At 42.0% G+C, this 21,373-nt stretch overlaps 2 protein-coding genes across 3 annotated transcripts in view; one reads left to right on the forward strand and one right to left on the reverse strand.

Annotated features, from left to right (window-relative positions):
* The window catches only part of Ubac2 (UBA domain containing 2), a 161,496-nt gene that overhangs the window by 76,412 nt on the left and 63,711 nt on the right, over window positions 1–21,373 (forward strand). The gene's annotated exons all lie outside the window — the stretch shown is intronic.
* Gpr183 (G protein-coupled receptor 183) lies at window positions 7,751–19,924 on the reverse strand. Of its 2 annotated transcripts, none has more exons than XM_013141419.3 (2): window positions 19,768–19,924; window positions 7,751–9,551 (listed from the first exon to the last, which is right to left on the reverse strand). In XM_013141419.3, the coding sequence occupies exon 2, from the start codon at window positions 9,518–9,520 to the stop codon at window positions 8,447–8,449; it is 1,074 nt and encodes a 357-aa protein (XP_012996873.1). In that variant the 5' UTR covers window positions 9,521–9,551; window positions 19,768–19,924; the 3' UTR covers window positions 7,751–8,446. The 2 variants fall into 2 exon arrangements, with proteins under 2 accessions (XP_012996873.1, XP_063103053.1); XM_063246983.1 differs by having other exon boundaries at window positions 19,703–19,899.

Genomic DNA, 21,373 nt, shown 5'->3' on the forward strand with positions numbered 1-21,373 from the left:
CATTATCTTTGCAGAAAATGATGGTTAATGCTGTGGTAATACTAAAGTTTTTAAAGGTAAAACAGTAATAGATGAAAGTAAGTTGTAAAGGTGTAGCATTCTGATGCATTTTATTATGAAAATAGCTATCACACAAGCAGAGGGAATAATAAAGTACAGATTATTACCCAGATGCAAACTAATATTTTTGCCACCCTTCCTTCTTATATTACCCAGCATTGGTGGCTGAAATATTTTGAAGCAATTTCCAGACATCAAATATTTTATTCCATATTTCAGTAAGCTCTTTAAAAATGACATTTTTTTAAAATCAAGATTTTGTTGATGATTGTAGATATACATAATGATCACATTCACCATAGAGAATTTGTACCTGTACACCATATAACTTGGTTTTTATCCATTCCTTTCCCCTCCTGTCAACCCCTCCTCCTTTATCCACTTACAAAAGCTTTGTTTCCATGTGTAATCATAATATTACTTTATTTATAATTCCCAAATATTATGTACAAGTGAAGTATATTCAAATTTCTTTAGTACAGCAATGGTGAACCTTTTAGAGACTGAGCATCCAGACAGCAACCCAGAACCCACTTATTTATCATAGAGTGCTGATGTTGCAATTAAACTTGAGAACTGAGGTTTTAAGTTAGAGAAAAAAGCCCTTAACCGAGGCTGGACCCGCGCAGTGGCTCCACTGGCTTACACACAGACTGCGCTTGTTCCTCTGGTGCTTGTGCTGTCGGTTCGGCCCGGCTTTTCTATGCCTCAGAAATGCTTTTACCTTTGGTTTTATATTTGTCTGCGATGGCTCCTAAGCTGCTCCTCACCTCTGACACTCCCTCCTCCCTTTTGCTAAGGTCTTTTCATGCTCTATTAAGATGGCAGCGACCCAGATCCCAGATCCTAGATTGGCTCGCTCAGTATGTGCCCTGGGTTCCTCCTCATGAAGCAGCGGTGGGACTGGAGCGCGTGTCCTGCTCACTCTGCTCGAGTCCCGCTGGCGGTGGCTGGCGGTGGCTGGCGGTGGCGGGGCTGACATCTGCTCTCCCCGCGCGACTGCCGTGGTGGCTCTAGAGCTCAGTGCTGCTACCAGGACTGATTCCCCAGCCTCTGTGCCGCACGGCAGAGGAAGCATTTCTCTTGATGGACCGTTTTTTGCGCGCTGCTCCAGGAGGCAGCTCCTGGAGGCACAATGAATCTGTTATTTTAATCCTTTCAGCCACTTTGTAAGTGCCTAATCCTGTATGCAGATCCTTTCTCCACCCAGAGTAGCTTGAGCGGTTTCTATTTCTGGATTCTGGCTGTCAGAACTGGTAATCAAAGGAAAATAACATTTACATTTCACTTCACATGTATATATACAAAGCGGTGTACCCAGATCTGAAACAGAAGAATTTGAATTGGGACATAGTTTTTCACTGTAGGCCTTAGTGTCAGGAGATAAAGTTCCTCACAGAGCACTCAGGTGTGTGTGTATGTGTGTGTGTGTGTGTGTGTTTGTGTAAAATGCTGATCTCATGTGGATCCACCAGGACTTCTTGAAGGTCTCTTGCTGTTCCCCTCCTGTGTGAGGCCACTATGCCTGCCAGTCTTAAAGATTAAAGCTGTCACAGTTCACTAATTCAGGAAAGACTGGTAACCTGTCTCCCTCTTAAATTCTTTCTAATTTTCCTGAATTTCTACTCCACTTGTTGGAATGAGAGTGTGGAAACATGTTCAAGACCATATCATGTTTCAAATATTACAGAAAACATCAAGCATACACAAATGCAGGAAGAATAGTACAGTGACTACCTTCTTAGCATTTGGTTCTTCATACAAACTTCAAATTTGACAACCCCTAATAAGATACTTTATCGCATTTTTTCTTTCACTGTCTACTTTCTGAATTCTGCATGGCCTGGGCCTACTGTCCTCCTCACCCCATGCCTGTCTCGGACTTCCCAGGCTCTTGCTGGATCCCTCCAGAGACCCAAGGGCATGGGAACAGAACAGTCATGTAACAGCAGTTTACATGGATCCTGGAAAACACTGTTGAATTGGGAAACAAGGACTGCTTGGATTTCTTTTCACACGAGTGTCAGGTGTGTGGCTTTTATGGCTTCTTCGAGGCTACTGTTCCAGCAAAACTAGTAACATTCAACTCGATGACCTTTTCCTTGCCCTGGCTCCATTGAGGGAAAAATACAGCCAATCATACCTGAACTGTTTCTGGCATTTGCTTTGATTGCTGTTTTGAATTACAATACATAATACACCAGCATGTGATAATATAATTTGCATTTATATTTTTAAACCCTAATACAGGCAGTAACCCTAATGTTTTCATCATTTTTTTAAAATCAGATGTTTCACTATAGGACTTAAGAAAGATTATTGACCTGCTGCCCCCAACCTGTAAGAACACATCAGAATATTGCTTTTTTTAGAGGACGATTCAAAGCCTTTGCAGCCTCCGTGTGGTTTCACTCTGACACACTCTTTTCTTCTCAAAACCTGCATGGGAAAAGTCATTCTTACATGATATAGAAACCAGAAATAACCGTTCTCACGCTCCACGAAGATGGAAAAACGCCAATCAAAAAGTCTTTTGAGTTCTTGTTTCAGATCAAATGTAGTTGGTCCCTTGTGAGACAGAAGCTAGGGTGGCTCCTGCTTGTGTCTGTCTTCTTGCAGCTCAGTTGAGTGCTCAGGATACCTTAAAAGCATTTTTGCCATGGAGAAGCAGCATAGTAAGCATGGCGAGAGAGAGAGAGAGAGAGAGAGAGAACGAGAGAAGGTCTGCAGAGTGTTTGAAACAAAAATTGTGTTTTGTATTTCTCCTGTATGGTACCTTCCTATATAGTTTCTTCTTTCTAAAAGTATAATGTTGCAGTAGAGATTTGTGTAAGTCTGAATGTGTGTTACAGGAGAGAAATAAAGAGTAAGTAGTCATGTGTCACTTTCTCTTAAGTGGAAGGAAGTGGAAAAGCTTGTGACACTCCTGTTACACTGTCAGCAGAAAATAAAAACAGATCCTGAAATACCATTCCATTTTCCAATTTAACATATTTTCTGTGATAATTTATTGCTGCCTAACATGTTATGGAATGCAATAATATAAACCTCCTATCTGCTAGATTTTAATAACATGAAACATATAGCTAATATGTGGTGACCTAGAGTCAGTATGTTTTCAGGTGTCATCTGTGTTCAGGGGTACCAGAGCTACCCAGAGCAGAAAGCAGTCTCTACCCTTTTGGAGTTTGTGTTTTCAGTTGAAGGATACAAGAAAAATGTGTGTGAAAGAGACTAGGCTATGCAGTGGCCGGCAAAGCCTACATATTATCTGACATTTGTTTCACTGTCAAGAAAACTGAGATCTAAAAGATTTAAAAGTGGGACACAGTGGGATGAAGGTGATTAGGCTCAGGTCTCCAGGCTAGCATGGCATTTTCTTTCTTTTTGGTGTTTTGTTTGGGGGGGCATGTCAAAGTCCAAGCCATGTGCTGCAGCTAGAAAGGCCAAGTAAAATGAAGGAGGAAAAATGGGGGGAGGGTTTAAGTCATCAAAGAAGAATTAGAGGGAAAGAACACTTTGGAGTGAAGCATGGACAATAAGTGCAGGAAGCAGAATGATCCAACCAATGAGAACCAACATGGGCTGTGTTCTTGGGAGAGAGACAAATCTAGCCTGACAGATTAGAAAGGCACATACTGGGCAGTGCAGGGAGACTGGGTTTGAAGGGGTTGAAAGTGTGGGAGAGGAACTTGGATTTGATGTGGTCAATGGTGAGGAACTCCTCTCAGTCCTTGAGCGTGAAATGATCCAGTGAAAATGAAGTTAAGAAAACAAGTATGTGTTTACTGGGAGAATTGGATGATGTTTCCATTTTTCTTTTCTTACATCTCTGCATTTGGTGTTTTGTTTTTTGCTTCCAAGTAGGTCAAAATAAGCTAGTTTATGTGGTAGCCACAAATGTAGCCTGAATCCCAGTGGCTGAGTACATACGTGTGCCTCTAGCTTGTGTTTCTTGTTCAACCAAGTAGTTAGGGCCTCAGAGTGGTTCTGTCTTACTTCTTTGGGGACCCAGTCTAGCAGAGGTGCCACGTCTGAGATTTCTGCTTTCTAACACTTTAGCCTGGAAATAACATGCTACCCTTGCCCCATATTTGTTGGCTGGAAGTAGTCACACAAACCACAGTGCAGGATGGGGGTGGGGGGGATAAAATTCTACTTGTTGAGGCGAGAAAATGTAATGATTTGAGAGTGCAGAGCTGGAGCTGGGCTGCCAGAGTTTCATGAGCCTCACAGAATGCTGAAGCTTAAATGAACTTACTGTGTAAAGCGTTTATAGCACCATGGTATAGAATTGTTAGCAAGTATTATGGTGGTTATATTAAAGTGCTGGCTTTCTGGACAACATCCTAAAGGAAGGCTAAAGTTTCTGACTCTAGTTGAGAGACCTAGAGGGGAGGAGGCGGTAGTAGTTTACATATGTGAAGGCCAACTTCCGGACTAGAATGATGGTGTTAGGCAAAGAAAAGATGAACTAGAAAGTGGCAGAGGAGAAAAGGCCAGAAAGGATTTGTTCACCGACTCTCTCCTGTAAGTCGGGGAGGAGGAGGAGATGTTGTGAGAATGACAGTGGTGTTTGCAGAGAAGTTAGGACACCCTGTGGGGAAAGGAGCCAAAGTTCAGATGTGATGAGGACAGGTCCAAGGCTCAGGAGGCCACAGAAAATGCAGGCATGGAGCGCAGGTAGTTAGAGGAAACTAGCCAGCTCTGGTAAGCCTGTGTCAGTAAGATGCAGCCTTGGGACTGCTCTAGGTCAGGCTGCAGATGAGGCCAGCAGGTTCAGGGTTGAATCTCACCTCTTCAGCACCCTCTGGCCTTGGTGTGTGGTTCACTCATCAGTGCAGTGGGGATCGTGAGAATCCAACTATTTAGGCCGTGATTCATCAAGATAACACCTACACAGTGTTTGGGGAGGTGATGCAGACTACAGGATGAACAGTGTTCGCCACTACATCATTCAGGCTTTGTGTTTGTTAACATGGGCCTTTCTTCTGAGCGATAGGCTTTTTCAAGTGTGAGGTGAGACCTCTGCCAGTGGTTCTAGTGAGCGCTTTGTAGTCCTTGCTGGGTTCAGAGAATGTCCTTGACCCACAACACTAATCCACGTTCCTTTCATTTCTCATTCTTCATCTGATAGCTAATGAGCAAATGTTTTTAAGCTTTTCAGAGAGTAACAGATTGCAGTGAGCTGAAAAGGAACCACAATAGACCATTTCGAGGGCTAATTTAAGAGCAGTGTTTCCCCTTTCAAATTTGCATGCTATCTTTTACTGGATGGCAAGAGCATCTTGAAATACGAAATTATTTCCAAGCCAAAATTTCTGTATCTAGTTTTGTCATTGATTGTTGATCAGTCATTTCTGTTCTTAATGTATCTAGTTTAAATTGCAGGGTCTTCTGGAGCTCTTACCTGTATAACTGTCTTCAGGTACACATGCACTCTCACATTTCTAGCATTTCATTTTTTTGAGAAATAAGAACTTCACAGGTATTTCAGTGGGACTCCAGAATATTGCTAGGAGTGGTTCAGAAATGTGCTATCCAGTTAAATGAATATTTGAGATCTTTCTATGGGACAGGTGCTGGGCTGAGTTCTGTGTACAAGACAGAAGAAGGCCCTCACCTTCCTGGGACTCACAGCCTAGCCCAGATTGTCATCTACCAATTGTTGGTTTATTGGTCCCATTTAAGGATTATGTAGTCAGCCGGTGCAGAATGACACCGTTCAGCCTTTTCACGCACTTTAGATCTTCTTTATGAAGCTGAGATAGAGTTAGGGCTGCTTTGCAGATGCTGCCTCTAACTGAGCAGCTGCCTTTTTTGGACTTAGTGAGGGTGGGCCTATCTGCTTATCCTGTTCACAGAGCTGGGGAAATGAAGACATTATGTAATGTGTGGACTATTTTGTAAGTTTTTGAACTCTTCAAATATACGTGATGCCATTTCTAACATTTGACATTGACTACTCTATACTATCACTGACTAGTCAGTGCATTTAGTGGATTTAGACAAATAGTTCAAAGGCTTAAAAAAATAACCAAATGATCTTTATAGAAATAAAAATGGGATTATGAAAGAGGGTGGTGGTTGGCTGCCATCCTGTCTATCTTCTTTCCCAGATGAGTTTTTCTAGCTTGCCTGTATTACTTTAACTTGTTAATGTATCACCAGATTCATGTTGAAAATCTAATAGGATTGTGATTTTCAAATACTGTGTTGGTACACAGTTGTCTTTGTTCTGTCATGGAGTACCAAGGGTCATCTATCACTGCCCCTGTGTTCCAAGTTTACTTACTGGTGAGAGGAATAAGCCAGAAATACAAGTGAAGTCATGGTCCCCAGCAGGCAGTGAGAGCATTTGGAAGGAGAGCTGATGGCCAATGAGAAAATTTAAAAAAAACCAATCACCTGTAGTCAGAGATAGGTTTAGAATTTACTTTTCTGTTAGTTTGCTACTGATGATTACGTAGAATCATTCACATATAAATGATACACAGATTTGCGGTAAGATGGAGGAAGAGGTAAACTTCATGAGTAAAAGGACATGGAACCGATGCTCTTATAACTTGCCACAGAAATTTATTTTCTCATTTGAAGTGTCCTCAGAATTAGCCCCATTAGAACCCGGTGGTTAACTTTAGGCAACCTATTGGCTCAAACATAAGAGGGTCATAGAACTAGTTTACTGTGAGAAGCTCTCAAAGTAAGGAAACTTCTCTCCAGTTTTCCTTTCATGTCCCTCACCTTGGTTTCTGTTTAGGGATGTGACTCAAATGTCACCTGAGTGATCACCAGTGGTGGTGTTTGCCCTTCCTTCCCACTCACTTGACGGGCCCATTCTAGTAGTCTCGCCTCCTTCCCTAAGGCCTGACAAAGACCAGAGACTGCAAGGCCAGGAGGCTGGCTATGAAATTCAGTGCAATGGCATAGCTGAACTGTGCTCAGTGAAGTGTTGCATCAATCACTAAGATTTATTTGAGCAAGATAAGAGCATTTAAATGGGCAAGATGAGAATTTAAATATTTCCAGGGTCTAAAGCCCAAGAAAAATTTAAGGGATGACTCATGATTCAGCATTTTATTTCTTTATCTTCCATCATCAAAATTAGTTTCACGGTCCCCTGAGATACTGTCTTGGGGAAATTTGAGCTGGCAAATGGATTGACGATACTTGGAAAGGTCACATTACTTACTCATATTCAGGTATTCATTTGAGCAAATGTATAATATTGGAACAAATCCTAAGAACTCTTGATTTATAGTTTTGCATTTTACTTCCTGTGTTACTTCGGCAAGTAACAACTGTGTGTTCTGTTGCTTCCCCACCCTTACCCAGACCTTCTGCCTAACCCAAGAAATACAGACACAAGGTCTTAGCAACCTGGGAATAAAATAGAAATGATCCTTTAGTGACCCTTGGAAGACTAAGCATACATGCATATTTTTTTACTTCCAAGAAGAATTTGACAAATAGACTTCTTAATAGATATCACCATGCAAAGTCCTGGTCTTGTTGCTTAGCTGTGGTCTTAAAATCCTAGGCTGACTTGTTTGAGAGAAAAAACTTGATACTTTCATTGCCTCAGACACCACCAAAATTTACAGTGTTGTTGTTAAAATCTCCTGCTTATTATATTCCCCTGTAACCTCTGCTGTTGTTAACAGTGAACATTGAGGGACATACTCATAACTGTGTGGCATCTTACTTTTTTATTCCAAAAGTATTCTGTGAAACAGTTATGACTCAGAACAACAACAACAACAACAACAAAAACAACAAAGCAAAAATGTTAACTGAAGCGTAAAATCTAAAATAGCATAATGGATTTAAGAAATACATACCAAAAATACTGTACAGTATTAACATTTTTACACTGGTAGTATACAATCTAATCAGTCTTTTCTCTTTTGCCAAACTATTGGCATGAAATTGGCAGTAAAAATTGAGTTTTTATTAGCACAAACCTTCCTTTTTATATTGTGTTAGACATGGCTTCTTAACTAGACATGGCAGCACATCACTGTAATCCCAGCACTCAAGGAGGCCAAAGCAGGAGGGTCATTCAGCCTGAGTGACTTTTTCCAAATTTGAAAAAATAAAAATAAAAAAGAATGGGGATGTAGTTCAGTGCAAGGCCCTGGGTTCAGTTACCAGTGCCACTAAAAAAGGAAAAGTTTCCCTATTGATACGTTCTTTATGAATCAGAACTTGCTTTATGTTCTCTCAAGCTCATGTATCAATCAGTTTACTTCCACAGTGACTGTGGGGAATAGTGCACAGTGAAAAGAATTGAAAGCAATCCCAGTTGGAAGTTGAATGATCATTTGCCTTAGAAGTCCTGCAGAGTTGGCCATCCCAGGTTGCTTTAAGTCCACGATAGTCCTGTTTACTTTCCGTTTGAAGTCTTGGAATGTATCATCATCTGTGACTCTGTCATCTCACGTGAGTTTTCTTCAGGGGCTGACCTCACAGCACTGGAGAGCGACACACTGACTTGACGTTTCAGCATCTTCATGACCTTCCTCTTGTACCCTTTACATGCAAAGAAATAGATGAAAGGGTCCATGCAGCAGTTAAAGTTCATCAGGCACACTGTGAAGTGCAGTGAAATCTGGAATGAATGCTTTTGGCCGCATTCTAGAACATCATGGAAATGAAGCTTTTTAATCATATGCTGAATGATTGCAACGTGGTAAGGTGTGAAGCAGAGAACAAAAACAACAATAATAAAAATGATCGTGTTGAAAGCCTTTTTATTCACACCCGATTTCTCACTGAGAGGGTTTTGTTTGGCAGTTCTAAAGAGCTTGCAGCAGATCTGAGAGTAGCAGATGAGAATGATGACGAGGGGAAGCACGAATCCTATGAAGCATGCACCAAGCAGAATCCAGGGGAGCGACTCTATGTCTTCAAAGTTTGGATATTCCATGCATGTAGTCCTTTCGGCCTCCTCCTTAGACATGGGGTTGATGAGCAGTGGGAGTGTTTGAGCAAATACTAGGATCCAGACAAATATGCAAACCCCTTTTGCATATTCGACTCTTTTCATCTTATTGTAGCGTAGCGGGTGCACCACAGCGAAGAAGCGGTCAATGCTCAAGCAGGTCATGAAGTTGACGCCCGCATACGTGTTGATGTAGAACACAAGCGCTGTTATCCTGCACAAGGCGTCGCCCAGTCTCCAGTCGAAGCCCAGGGCATAGTAGGCTATCCGCGTAGGCAAAGCGGTGGTGAAGAGGATGTCAGAAATCACCAAATTCGTTGAATAGAGGGTGGTAGAGTTGATTTTTTTCCTGTTTTGAACAATGACAACCAAGGCCAACACGTTTCCCACCAGCCCAATGATGAAGATGAGGCTGTAATGTAGAGGCATGAGTATCCTGGCAGTGGTGTGGTGTGTGTAGAGGTCACAGCCATTTCCCTGAGGGGCTGGGGAGGGCGTGGTGAAGTTGTTTGCCATTTCAGGAGCCAGTGGTGGCAGGTCGGGGCCTCTAGAAAAACAAAAGTTTGTTTCATTCAGAACATACTCCAGCCAATATAACCGGTCATTTGTATACCTAGGTCTTAAATTTTCAATATTTACATAGTTTTAAACAATCTTTGCTACATCATACAGGTATCCATATGATAATACGAAGAAGAAGGAATAAAATTTATTTTTAACTCTCATAATTAGTGGCTTTGGTAAAGGAAATAGAGCCCTCTAAATAGGGCAAATGCATTTTTGTAGCAGAGGGTATGTACCAGTTTTTTAGACCGAAATTCCCCTTCCTTTTTCTGAACCACTGTCTGGTTAAGAAGAAAATCAGGTTAGAGCACCCCGTATTTTAGAAAGGCGGTAAGCTTCGCTTTTTAAATTGAATTTCAGTTGGACTTTTTTTTTTTTTTCCAAATGCGTTATCACTGCCAGGAAATGAAATCAGTCACACATTTATGTAGTGAAATATGAACTTACCACAGTGATCTGATTTGTGTTAACTTAAAAAGGATGAGAAATCAGCTTAGGCCTTGTTAGGAACTGAAAGTTAGGTTTTCTTTTTAAAAAAGGAAGAAGAAGACTGTGACAACCACGACCAAAAGTTCAAAAAAGAATAGAAAGAAGAGAGAACATCACTTAAGTGACTTTGTAGGGAAAATTTTAAAGTAATTGTGAATTAGCTCAGCTCACAAGTAGCCTGGGGATGCGTGGAGTATACGTTACACGTGGAGGCGAGTATCACATGGGGGTGTTTTGTGTTTTGTCTACTGAATAGCCTGTGACATCGTAGTCTTGTTTTTTTTTATGTCTAGATTTCATGCAAACATTTGATGGAATTCTACAGTATTCTAATGTGTTAGTGGACAATAATGCTATTCCCATGGTGTAATTTTGGACTATTTCCAATTCTTACAGATACTATTGATAGAAACTTCAGAAAATTCAAATTTTCTGCAATAAAGGTTAACATAGGGGGAAAGTAGGAAGGGCAGAGCAGTAAACCCTGTGTGATTATTTTGAGGAAAAAAAAAACAGGATTTCAGTTGTGGGACTCTGTAAAATCTTATGTGACAGTCACCAAAATTAAGGGAAAATTTTAACATATCTACTGATGCTGGGGCTGTATTTTAAAGCACTACCCTGGCTGAAAGCACTGACTACAAGTTCACTTTCCTGCCTGCTGTATTAAATGAACTGGGTCTCTGCTAACTTCATTCTAATGGTCTGACATCAGGGACTGTCAGGCACTGAGGGCCGTCTAAGGGTGGCTCTCATGGTGTAGCTGTGCACTGCACCCTGTGCTGGTAGGCAGATCCTTACAGAAGGCAAATATGATCTCCAGGGAAGAGAACAAGCATGGAAACAGAACATTTTCTTATCCAAGACCACACCAGCATGGAACCCGGTGTAGGGGTGGGGGAGGATGGTCAGTAGAAAACACAGAATACGGTGGTAGAAATCCCAACAGATTTACATTAATTTGAGCTTGTCTAACAATAGACTGCCTGGAAGAGAATATAATTCAAAGTGATTAAAAAAGGTTAGAAATAAAAGCTTGGGAAAACACATACCAGGCATATCCTAACCGATGCAAAGGTAGAAATTTTAGTGTTAGAAAAAGTAGAATTCAAAGCAAATTCAATATTATTAGGAATAAAGAAGATTGCTGCAAGAGTTAAGAACAGTTCACAGGAAACATCATTCTGAAATATGCATGTGCCAGCAAAATTTGACAAAATTGAAAGCAGAAATTGGCCAATCCACAGTTGTAATGGGTGATCTTACGCATTTCTGTTAGCATTTGCTAGATAAAGAAAGAGACTCAAGACTTTGAAGATGGACCCAACATGATTTAAAAGCTACTAGAATTTGTACCAGAGGCACATAGGCCTATTTGAAATGTTGCCGTGTCTCGAAACCTTCAGAAAATTGTTGAACAGATATATTACCTGGCTGCAGTGCAATTAAATTAGAAAACAATAATTAAAAGAGTAAAAGATAAATTTGAAAACTAAAAAGTATATTCCTAAGGAGCTTTGGGGTTAAGGAGGAAGCCTCTTTTAAAGGCTTAAAACTAAATGACAAAAATAATTCCTGCTAAAACTGTGTGATCCAGCTAAAGAATTAATCCAAGAGGAGACAGTGTCCTGAGTGCATTAAGACTGGAACTGGGTAAGTTACATATATAGTCAAGAAGTTGGAGAGAAGCTGAACTTACCTAAAGAAAATAATAAAGACAATTGCTGAAGTTAGTGAAATAGAAAACAAAACAAGCAACAAACAACAGATATGCGCTTTGTATTTTGTGCAGAAAAAAAATGAAATGATTCATAAATAGAAATCATAGGAATGGCATTGTGGGACAGAAAGTGGAAAAAAACTGTTTATTTGCAGAAGGCTTCCTGTGAGAAGTGGCTGTGAAGTCACTAAGCCTGGACCCAAGGGAGAAGTAAAGATTCCAGGCTAGGCTGTCAGTGAGACGCAGGCATCAAGAACTGCTTCTGTTAATTTTCTAATAGCTGAGAAAGTGGGTTTTTCTAAAAAAAAAAAAAAAACTCAGCTTAGGAAAGCTAGCTTCATAGAAAATGATTTTAAAATAGACTGCAGGAAAAACCCTCAGTGTGGAGTGGGAGAATCCTCCATATGAATAATTCTGATTGTAGAGATTGGGAACGGCACAGGAATATGAGGAGGAGGAGGTATCATTCTGACAGCTTGTAAGTGACATCTGTCTGATGCTTCCCAGAGTGAATGGTAGCATTGGTAGAGCCGGAAATGACAGGGTTTCAGAACAGTGTAAGTTTAGCAGCACTTGACGCAGTGTTCATTACAAAAGTGAGTTTGTGAACAATCCCGATGCCTTTTATTAGGGGATGTTAAGTATTTTATAGTCTAATCATACAGTGGAATAGGTATTAGGCGGCCCCTAAAAGTGGTAGTGTAGATGCTCACTTCTTGACAGGGAATTATGTTAAGGAAAACATACGTAACATTGCTTTTTTTGAGGGTGATACTGGGGATTGAATGTTGGGTCTTCTCGCTGAGCTATATCCCAGCCTTATTTTATTTTTTGAATTGAAACAGAGTCTTGCCAAATTGCCCACGATGGGCTCAAACTTAGAGTGCTCCTGCCTCAGCCTCCCACCTAGGATTATGCAGGAACTTGCTGCTTTTACTATTGAAAGCAAACATACAACACATGCAAAGAAGAGTGTCTCATGTCAATACACAGTGCTAAACAGGTAACTTGAAGGCTTTCTCCATATAATCTAAATGTTAACACTGAACATGAATTAGATGAAATGACCAAGTAGGTAAATGAGTAAATGCGTTCTTTAATCTAAGAGAAATATTTTTTTTGGTACTGGGCTCAAATTCAGGACCTTGTGCTTGTTAGACAGGCACTTGTGCTGCTGAACTATGTCCTCAGCCCAAAAATAATTTTTTTATTTAGTTATTTTCACAAAAACTTGATCAACTGACATGCTTTTCAGAGTGTTCCTTTAATGTTATTCACTCACATGTTTGCCTTAACCTCTAATAAGCCTGCTTTAGGTCATGTCCTTCAGGGATGCACAGCAGCCTGCACGCTCAGGATTGCTTGCTGCTTTCCAAGTGAGGAGCCCAGGGTCCTTATGTGCTGAATCCTTTTCTCTGATGCTCATCTAGGCCTTTGCAGGAGAGGTTGCCTGTGAAGAACTGAGAGTTTGTGGTTTCAAAATGCAGACAGCTTGGTCACAGCGTGGTGACTCTTCCTAGGTGTCTTGGTTACGTTTCTCGTTGCTAAGACAAAACACCTGACATCCAAAGTAAGCGGGAAAGGTTTATTTAGCTCACAGTTTATGGAGGTTTCAGTCCATAATCGGCTGGCTCCATGGTTGGGGGCACATGACAGAGGAGCAGCTGTTCATGGCAGGCATAAGACAGCAAAGCAGCAAGGGGCAGACCAGCCTCTTTCTGTCCTTGATATTGTATCCGATCTACCGGGACTGGGGCATTGCCAGTCCATTCAGTGGGCTGATTTAGTAATCACTGTTAACCTAGGATTGCACTGAGGATCAGTCACATGCTCCAAATCTAGCCACCTCTGAAAAAGGCCCATCTCTGACCGCATGAGGCTTTGGGGGGACATCTAGATACAAACCATGATACTAGGGGAAAGGACCCCATTCCGGTGAGCACCTTCCTGAGGAGAGGCCTGTCCAGTGCCCGCTTACTGAGCACAGCAGGGTCACAGCTGGCCGAAGAAGTCACTCACCAGACGTACATAGTCAATGGGATCAGTCAGAAAAGCTCTCAGGTAAAGGGGAATGGAGGAGGTGCTGACATAAGTTCTTTCTGGATATTTAGTAGCCTCCCCAGGATTGAGTCCACAGGTCACTAAGTTCTTAATGCCTGTGTTACGAATACAGTAGTACAGTTGTAGCCAGTATTATCCCCAAGTTGAGGAGAAATCCTTTCATGGCCTTGACTGTCACCTACCCTGTAAAAAAATCCCAATCTATTATAAGCTTCCCTCAGGGATACCACCTTATACCTTCTTTTAGTCATTTTAGGGTTTGCTTTCCTGAAACTTGAATTGACTCCTTTCTTTTAGTAGCAGACATTGCTTTTAGGATTCCTGTGCTATATTTTAGGAGTACAGAAACGATCATTTTCCTCCTAGAGGGCCTGGGTCTGAAGGATGAATGGAAAAGGTTGGCAGTGTGGGAGGAGCTAGCTCAGTCCTGTAAGCCCCAGACTTTTTACAGGGGTGCTGTGTGAGACTTGCTTCATCAGCTTACAAATGAACCTGCCTTACAAACAGTTCTCCCTTCTTTGCTGTGTGGCTTCTTGTTCACACTGCTGTCCTGCACGCTCTTTGCACACCAGGGTGCCTCTAGCAGCTTTCGGATTGTGAATTCCCCTTTTAATCATTTTCGAGGTTCAACTTTATGTCTACTCTAAAATATATTTTAAGTAGCGTACATTTTCTTGTTAGGCGACAGGTGCGGAGATGTTATTTAGGGTGCAGATGTGTACATGTGTATCTGAGTTAAGCTTGAAAGTACCATAACTTGTCATGGCACTGCCTAGGGAAAATACCACAGAAATGTTTGTGCTGAATCTTTTTTTTCCCCCTAAGAAACTAACATCCACAGAATTATAGTTTCTCGAAATACTTTTTGTGAAAGATATGTTGCTCACTGACTTATCCCTGGAGCCCCACACACTGAGGGTTAAGAATCAGGATGGCGGCTCTTCCCTGAGGACACAGCACCCAGGCTTCAGGGAAGGTGGGGGCTCATTCACGCAGGTGGGCTGAGGAGATCAGGGCCTGCTTGGCCTCCAGAACACCTGTTCCTCCTGCAAGTGGATGACCTGGAAGCCACCTCGGCCATTCTCTTATTCTGTTGATAAGCAAAGAAGACGGCCGCTGTTGTGTCTCTGTAATGGAATATTTCATCCTTTTGACTTTCCTGTTATGCTGACATGTAACACAGTCAATTCCATCCTCAGCAAAATACCTTCTTTTCACTTATAATTTTGGAGGCAGGCCTGTGCATGATTTTCAATAGAAGTTACTTCATTGCTAATCAAGTTAGCATTTCTTGAGATACTATCGTGTCTCTTTTTTTGCATAACCGGACATGTTGACATGAACTAGGGTTTTTTTTTCTAGCCACAAAAGGGAAAAAAATAAAAGCCCCCCCCCCAAAAAAAAAAACTCATTTAGTACTAGTTAAGAAAGTTGACTTAAGTTGGTTTGTGCTCTGAAAATTTGCACCCTGGGAACCAACTTGAAGGTATTTGTGATATTTCAAAGGATATATATGCCTTATACTGTCCTAATATACTTGCTTAATTAAAGTGTTTTATTAGATTTCATTCATGATAGAAACAGAACAGAACCTTCACCATATTGAAATATTTACTTCATGCTATGATAAAAGCTTTGAGTTTTTGCTTAAATATTCCTAAAATATTACTACTACCTTCTAAGATTTATTTTAATAATCACTGACACCTTAAATGCCAGGGGGCTAAGCCAAGCAAGATGACATATGCCTGTAATCATAGCACTCTGGGAAGCTAAAGCGGGAAGATTGCAAATTTAAGCCCATCCTGGGCATCTTGGTGACTTAGTGACACTGTCTCTCAAATAAAAAAGGGCAAAAGCTCATGGTCCCATTCCCAGTACCAAAATTTTTAAGAAAAGAAAATGGCCTGAAAGTACTAAGAATTTTGTTAAATTCAGATTTTCATAACGAATCGATTGAGTGAGATGGTCACTGATCACCTGATCAGAAGTGATTCCCTGCAAGGTCAAGTCTGGTCACTTAAAGTCCACCTCCCTCAAGAGGGGACCTGGCCTAAAGTGGTTACTTTCTGACATGAACCAGAGAAGAAATACTGGAAACATGCTTTCAAAAACAGCTAGGGAGTTCCTGAAATGTGGACAAATATTAATTATACTTTCATTGTTAAATAATGAATGTTGTCTGAGCCGCTGGCCTTAAACTCATAGTGATCCTCCTGCCTCAGCCCCCAGAGTACTGGAGTTACAGCCATACACCACACGCCTGGCGTCTGATTCCTCTTGATGTCTTTTGGCTATTTTCTTGAGAAAAAGTAATCTTGAGGAAAAGTTACTGGGATGAGAAGTAAAATTGGCCTAAAGTTGATTGGAGTAACTAGGATGTGGTCTAACAGACCAGCATAGACCCAACTAGGACAGGAGGGAGGCTTTGTCACATCCCTTGAGAACAACAAGCTTCCTGGGAGAAAGAATCCATGCATGACTACTTCTGTGATCACCTCATTTGGCAAGTGTTTGACAAATATTTCCAAAAGCCTCCTGTTCTTGTTCAAACAGGGAATGAGAGTGGGAGTGTGCATGGCCCAGTGTGGTAAGCACAGGGCCCAGCACTTGGTTGCTGATTGTCCTCACTTTCTGGCTGGTTGCCTAAGCAAACATCCCCTGAGCTGCCGTGTGTGCCCCTGGCCTGTGGTTGACACGGACTGGTGGAAGACCTCACTTCCTGACTGTGGGAGAGGAACCTGAGGCAGCCACTGCCGCCTCCTTTTGCCTCTCAGTTGGTAAAGTTAGAGTGTCCTTTCCAGGTGCTGTTCATTGTTATCTCAGCATTCCATATATTCTTCTAAAAAGTCCTGGGTTCCAAATGATCATCTTCAGAGTCACCCTGAGCACAGTCAGTATGTCTCAGGAGATGTCCACTGCCTTGTGGGGAACTTGTTTTCTCTGGCTTGTAGAAGGGTGACAAACCAAGGGACCAGAGTGGGCAGCTTTCCAAACATCATCAGCTTGGTGATGCTCCTGAGAACCTAGCGAAGTCTGCATCAGACCGTCTTTCAGGGCGTCTGCAGGTCATCAGCAGCATAAAGCTCAAGGCAGGACCCTTGATGAAGACAGACGAAACCGTGGTCAGCAGTTGCAGTTTCCTCTCGATGCCTCTGACTGTGTCCGGCACCAGTGAGCACTCAGTGAGGACCAGCTTCGACCCATTAAACTGCCCATCAGAACAGGGGAGGCGGAAGGTGCCTGGCAGTGGGGACTTTGGTTAAACACTCACTTGCACATTTGAGGTTTTATATTTTTGGCTGTTGTCTTTCACCTTTCACTGATGGTTCACTCCCACCGGCTTTTGAGGCTTTAATGCTCCTTGCAGTCTGTGGATGCTGCGCAGTCCCTCATGTGTCTGGACCTGCTCACACTCTTCTCTGCATCCACTTGGAAACCAGTATACCTGGAAGCTTCCCCAGAAAGGCAGGCGAGGGGCTTTGCGGGGCCCTGCACTGTGTGTCAGGCGTGTGTGGTTCAGACTCTCTTGTGAGCCTGTGCGGGGCTGTGTGATGCCCACTTCTCGTATCTGCAGCCAGCTGATGGTGGACACTCACGAGTACTACCGGCTACACAGCCGAACCCCAGCTCTCCCATTCTCTATTTGATGACAATAGGCCCTTGAGGGAGAGTAGTGACCCTTACCATTCATAAGGGCTGTATCTGTGCCCTGCCCTGGCTATCACACGTGTAGCCACTCACCGAAGCCTCAGACTTCACCAGTCTGTTTACAGAGGGTGAAACTGAGGCACAGAGTACCAAAGACACAGCTGTTCAGTGTCAGGGTTCAAACTCAGGCCATTTGGCTCCAAAAATCACATGTAGTACACTACATTTTGTCCCTGGTTTCTGTCTTCCAGTGTGATCTGATACTATGGGTAGAAAAAAATAAGAAGGCATCTCAGATCTTTTAACACATACCTGCTCATTCCTGTGTGGACAAGAGAGAGGAGGGCTGGGAGGGAGGTAGATGTGTGGGTTAAAGTGAAGGACTTCATCAGACTGTGGCATATTTTGAAGTAGGAAAAGATTTTTAAGATACTTTAGAATTTGTTCTTTTTAGCAGTATTTTAATAACAGAACATTTTAGAGTAAAATTTCAATCAAAAGAAGATGGCAAATACCTGAAAAGCTCTTATGCTGTGATTCTATTTTTTTTTTTTTAGGTATTTGCAGATATTTAGCAAGGTTTTTTGTTTGTTTGTTTCGTTTTTTTTTTTTCTTCTCTTCACACTTGCAAAATACTACAACAGCTCCATAGCTTGGAGAGGCTTTTCACAGGCCTGTCTCTTCCTGGGCAGACTTCCTGGGAAGCTGAGAGACTGGGGTATTCCACACAGCCTCAGTGCCTGCGCCTGTGCCCGCCAGGACCTCTTACCAACTGCAGGGGCCTCCAGGGCGGCAGTGATGGTCTCTGGAGTACTCATGTTAGGTGGTAAACTCTCTCTCAGAAGGGAGCGACCTGAGGATGGCTTTCTCTCATACATTTTTGTCCCGCATACCTGCCTGCAATAGATATCTCGCAAACGCCTACAGTTATATACGTGCATAGAGTGACCCAAGTTGGCATTTAGGACCTGTCGTGGTGAATGAGATTGCTTTGTGGAGCCATGCGGCTGTTGGAGTATTAGGGTCAAAAGTATGCTTATTCATTTATATTTTTATTTATTTGGAGACAGGGTCCCACTATGCTGTTCAGACTGGCCTTGAACTCACTATGTAGCCCAGGCTGGCCTCGAACTCACACCAATCCTTTTGCCTCAGCCTCCTGAGGGCTGGGATTACAGTATCAACTGCCACATCTGTCCTCAAAAGTACAGTTAACCCCCAGAGACAAGGCATGCTCTGAAATACTAGAAAGCACAGGTAGCTATTTATAAGCACACGTAGACTCAGAGTCCTTATGTAAAACATTTCATAAAATAAAGAACTTTAGATACATTTGAGGAAAAGAATTTTCACAGAAATAGCAGGGCTAGGAAACTTCGCCTGTTGGATTCATCCTTTGGTAGTTTAATAGGCAGAGGCAGAAAAATTCTAGACAGAATGTTCATATTTACTACGAAAGTCATTGTTAGAAGGACTTCACAGAAATATTCTTCATTTTCCAAATGAAGCAACCAGAATCAAAGACATTAAGCAACTTCCATGAAGACACACAGCTGGTAAATAATGGAGCCCAGGGCTGAGCCTAATTCCAGAGCCCCTGCTCGCCAACATTCTGTTGCATTAAGAGTGATACCAAAAAACTGAAGACCATACCAAAACAACAGTAACAAAAACTAACACCCATCTTTAGAGGAAGTCCCTTCATGGCTGTCGTTTCACCAAGAGTCTCTGTCATGACCATTCTCAACCCGGACTTAGATACTGCCAAATTACAACATAGAATTCTTGGTTTGGTGATTTTTTTTTTTTAAGGCAGGAAGTTTAGAAAAAATATGGAGGCACCCATACTGATCATCTCATAGATAAAAACCAAACTACGGAAGATTTTTGTTTAAACTGTGCTTTATATCACTTACAAAATACATTCAAATGTAAAACACTTCATTTTAAATAACCTTATTCCTTTCCTTCATATTAAAATATCCTGCTTATTGACTGCACTTGCTAATTTATACTTAAGACAGTTTCTTGTCACTGTGAGTGCATACCAAAGCACACAAAGTGAGCCTTACTTTTGGCAGTATTTCAGCATCACCCATTCATTGCTTTCACCCTGCTTCATAATAGCTTGTGAGAACTTCCAGCAAGCTGAGAATCGACATTGCATTGGTACTGTAATTTTTCTTAGAAATGTTTATAATTGATCCTTTTACCTTTTGAATTAGACTTTTAAAGTTTTCCCTGAAGCTGTTGTCAAAGCACAGATTCTAGTACTTACCTAGCAGCACTTGTCCCAGCCTCTGTGAGCAGCGGTTAGTATTTTCCCGGACTGAAGTCAGTTGAGCTTGGCATGTTGCTTTAAGAGCCACTGTGCAGACGTCCTTTTATGGTGTCGCCTTTTTCCTGTCACCCTCTGACTGAGCATAGTAGCGATCTGTTAGTCTCATATGTGCGTGTGCACTTTTTTTTTAAATGGGAAGTGAAATTTTTCTGATACTGATTTTTAAAAAAAACTATTCAAAAACCCCTTGGAATTTATGAACCGTTGGTGTGCATGGAACTTTATAAAATTTTGCGTGGATTTAAGTAGTATCAAAAAATCTTTAAAGCAATAAAGCTTTCAGGAAAAAAAGAATCATAGCTTCTGATGATTTTGCATTGATATTCAGTGTAAATGCATAGGGTTTTTTTTTTTTTTTTTCAGTGCTTTAAAGAAAAGGATGTTAACGTTGATGATGGTATCTACTTGGAAACTTGATATCAGGAATGGTCTACCCAGGGTGCATCTTATCATTAGCTCATGACAAAGAGCAGGTTTCTGTGGTGAGTGGAGGTGACATTCTGGCAGTATGTAGGCCCATGAGAGGCCACCTGGCCCACCCATTGGCTGCCGGGAGACAGGAATGGCAAGGACAGTTGAAGGGGACACCTTAGAAGTAAGGTGCAACCTTTGGAGGACAAAGAGAGAGAGAGAGATCTCTACTGCTTACCTCACTCTGCCCACCTTGTATGGGGGACTCAGTTTAAACCAGCGGTGTCACAAGGCTGTCAATTGCGATGTATTTGTAAGCTTAAGTACTAGAAATACTGTGCTCCAAGCTAAAGGTGCCACTCACCCTCCCTTGGGACCGATCTGGCCATTCGAGGTCAGTGCTGGTGGCCAGATGCGAGGGCTCTGGGTAGCAGCAGGTCTGAGGGAAATGGTTGGATAAACTGAGACAGGTGGACCTTGCAGGAATTTGATCACTATCCTCATGCTCTCGGGAACTATCTCACAGAAGAGGGTTTGGATGGTCTTTGTCTCTATTCCCAGCTCCAGAGTATAGAAGGAGAGCCAGTAAGAGAAAGTTACGGGAGGTCATCTTCAGACTGGAAGATGGTAGTCATTCCCAAAAGCTGGCGTTACTTTTTTAATGGAACATGCTGTTTCTTACTTTGATGCTTGGGTAGACCAGATGTGATGTTGAGTGATGCTAGAGAATTGAATCATTTGGTAGGAATCTGTGTGACAAAGCTATGTGACTCCCAAGCCCTTTTTGCACCTGGCTTCTGTAAAAGTGCTTTCGTGGCTTTAGCCGCTCAGTGATGTCCATTGAGTTGTTCTGAGCTGTAAAGTGTGAAAGATTTGTGGAAGAACATCTTTCAAACTGAAGAATAAGATAAGCGCTAAAGTGACTAACAGAGTGGCCACCAAGATAATCCCTCAGGAAGTACAGAGATTGTATGATTGGGTGGAGGAACATGGCATAACGTTCTAGAACGAGTTCATTTGAAACATGAGTGGAGGCTGTGGTGTTGCTCAGTGGCAGAGCGCTTGTCTTCTAGCATGTGTGAGGCCCTGGCTTTGGTCGCCAGCAGCACAAAAACAAAACAGAACAGCAGCA

The sequence above is a fragment of the Cavia porcellus genome, unplaced genomic scaffold (genome assembly GCF_034190915.1).
Source record: "Cavia porcellus strain 051 isolate PalLab524CR breed Dunkin Hartley unplaced genomic scaffold, mCavPor4.1 scaffold_4, whole genome shotgun sequence".
NCBI classification, from domain to species: domain Eukaryota; kingdom Metazoa; phylum Chordata; class Mammalia; order Rodentia; family Caviidae; genus Cavia; species Cavia porcellus.

Excerpts from the sequence above, each read along its gene's own strand:
- Gpr183 (XM_013141419.3), bottom strand. The coding sequence starts at position 9,520 with ATGGCAAACAACTTCACCACGCCCTCCCCAGCCCCTCAGGGAAATGGC.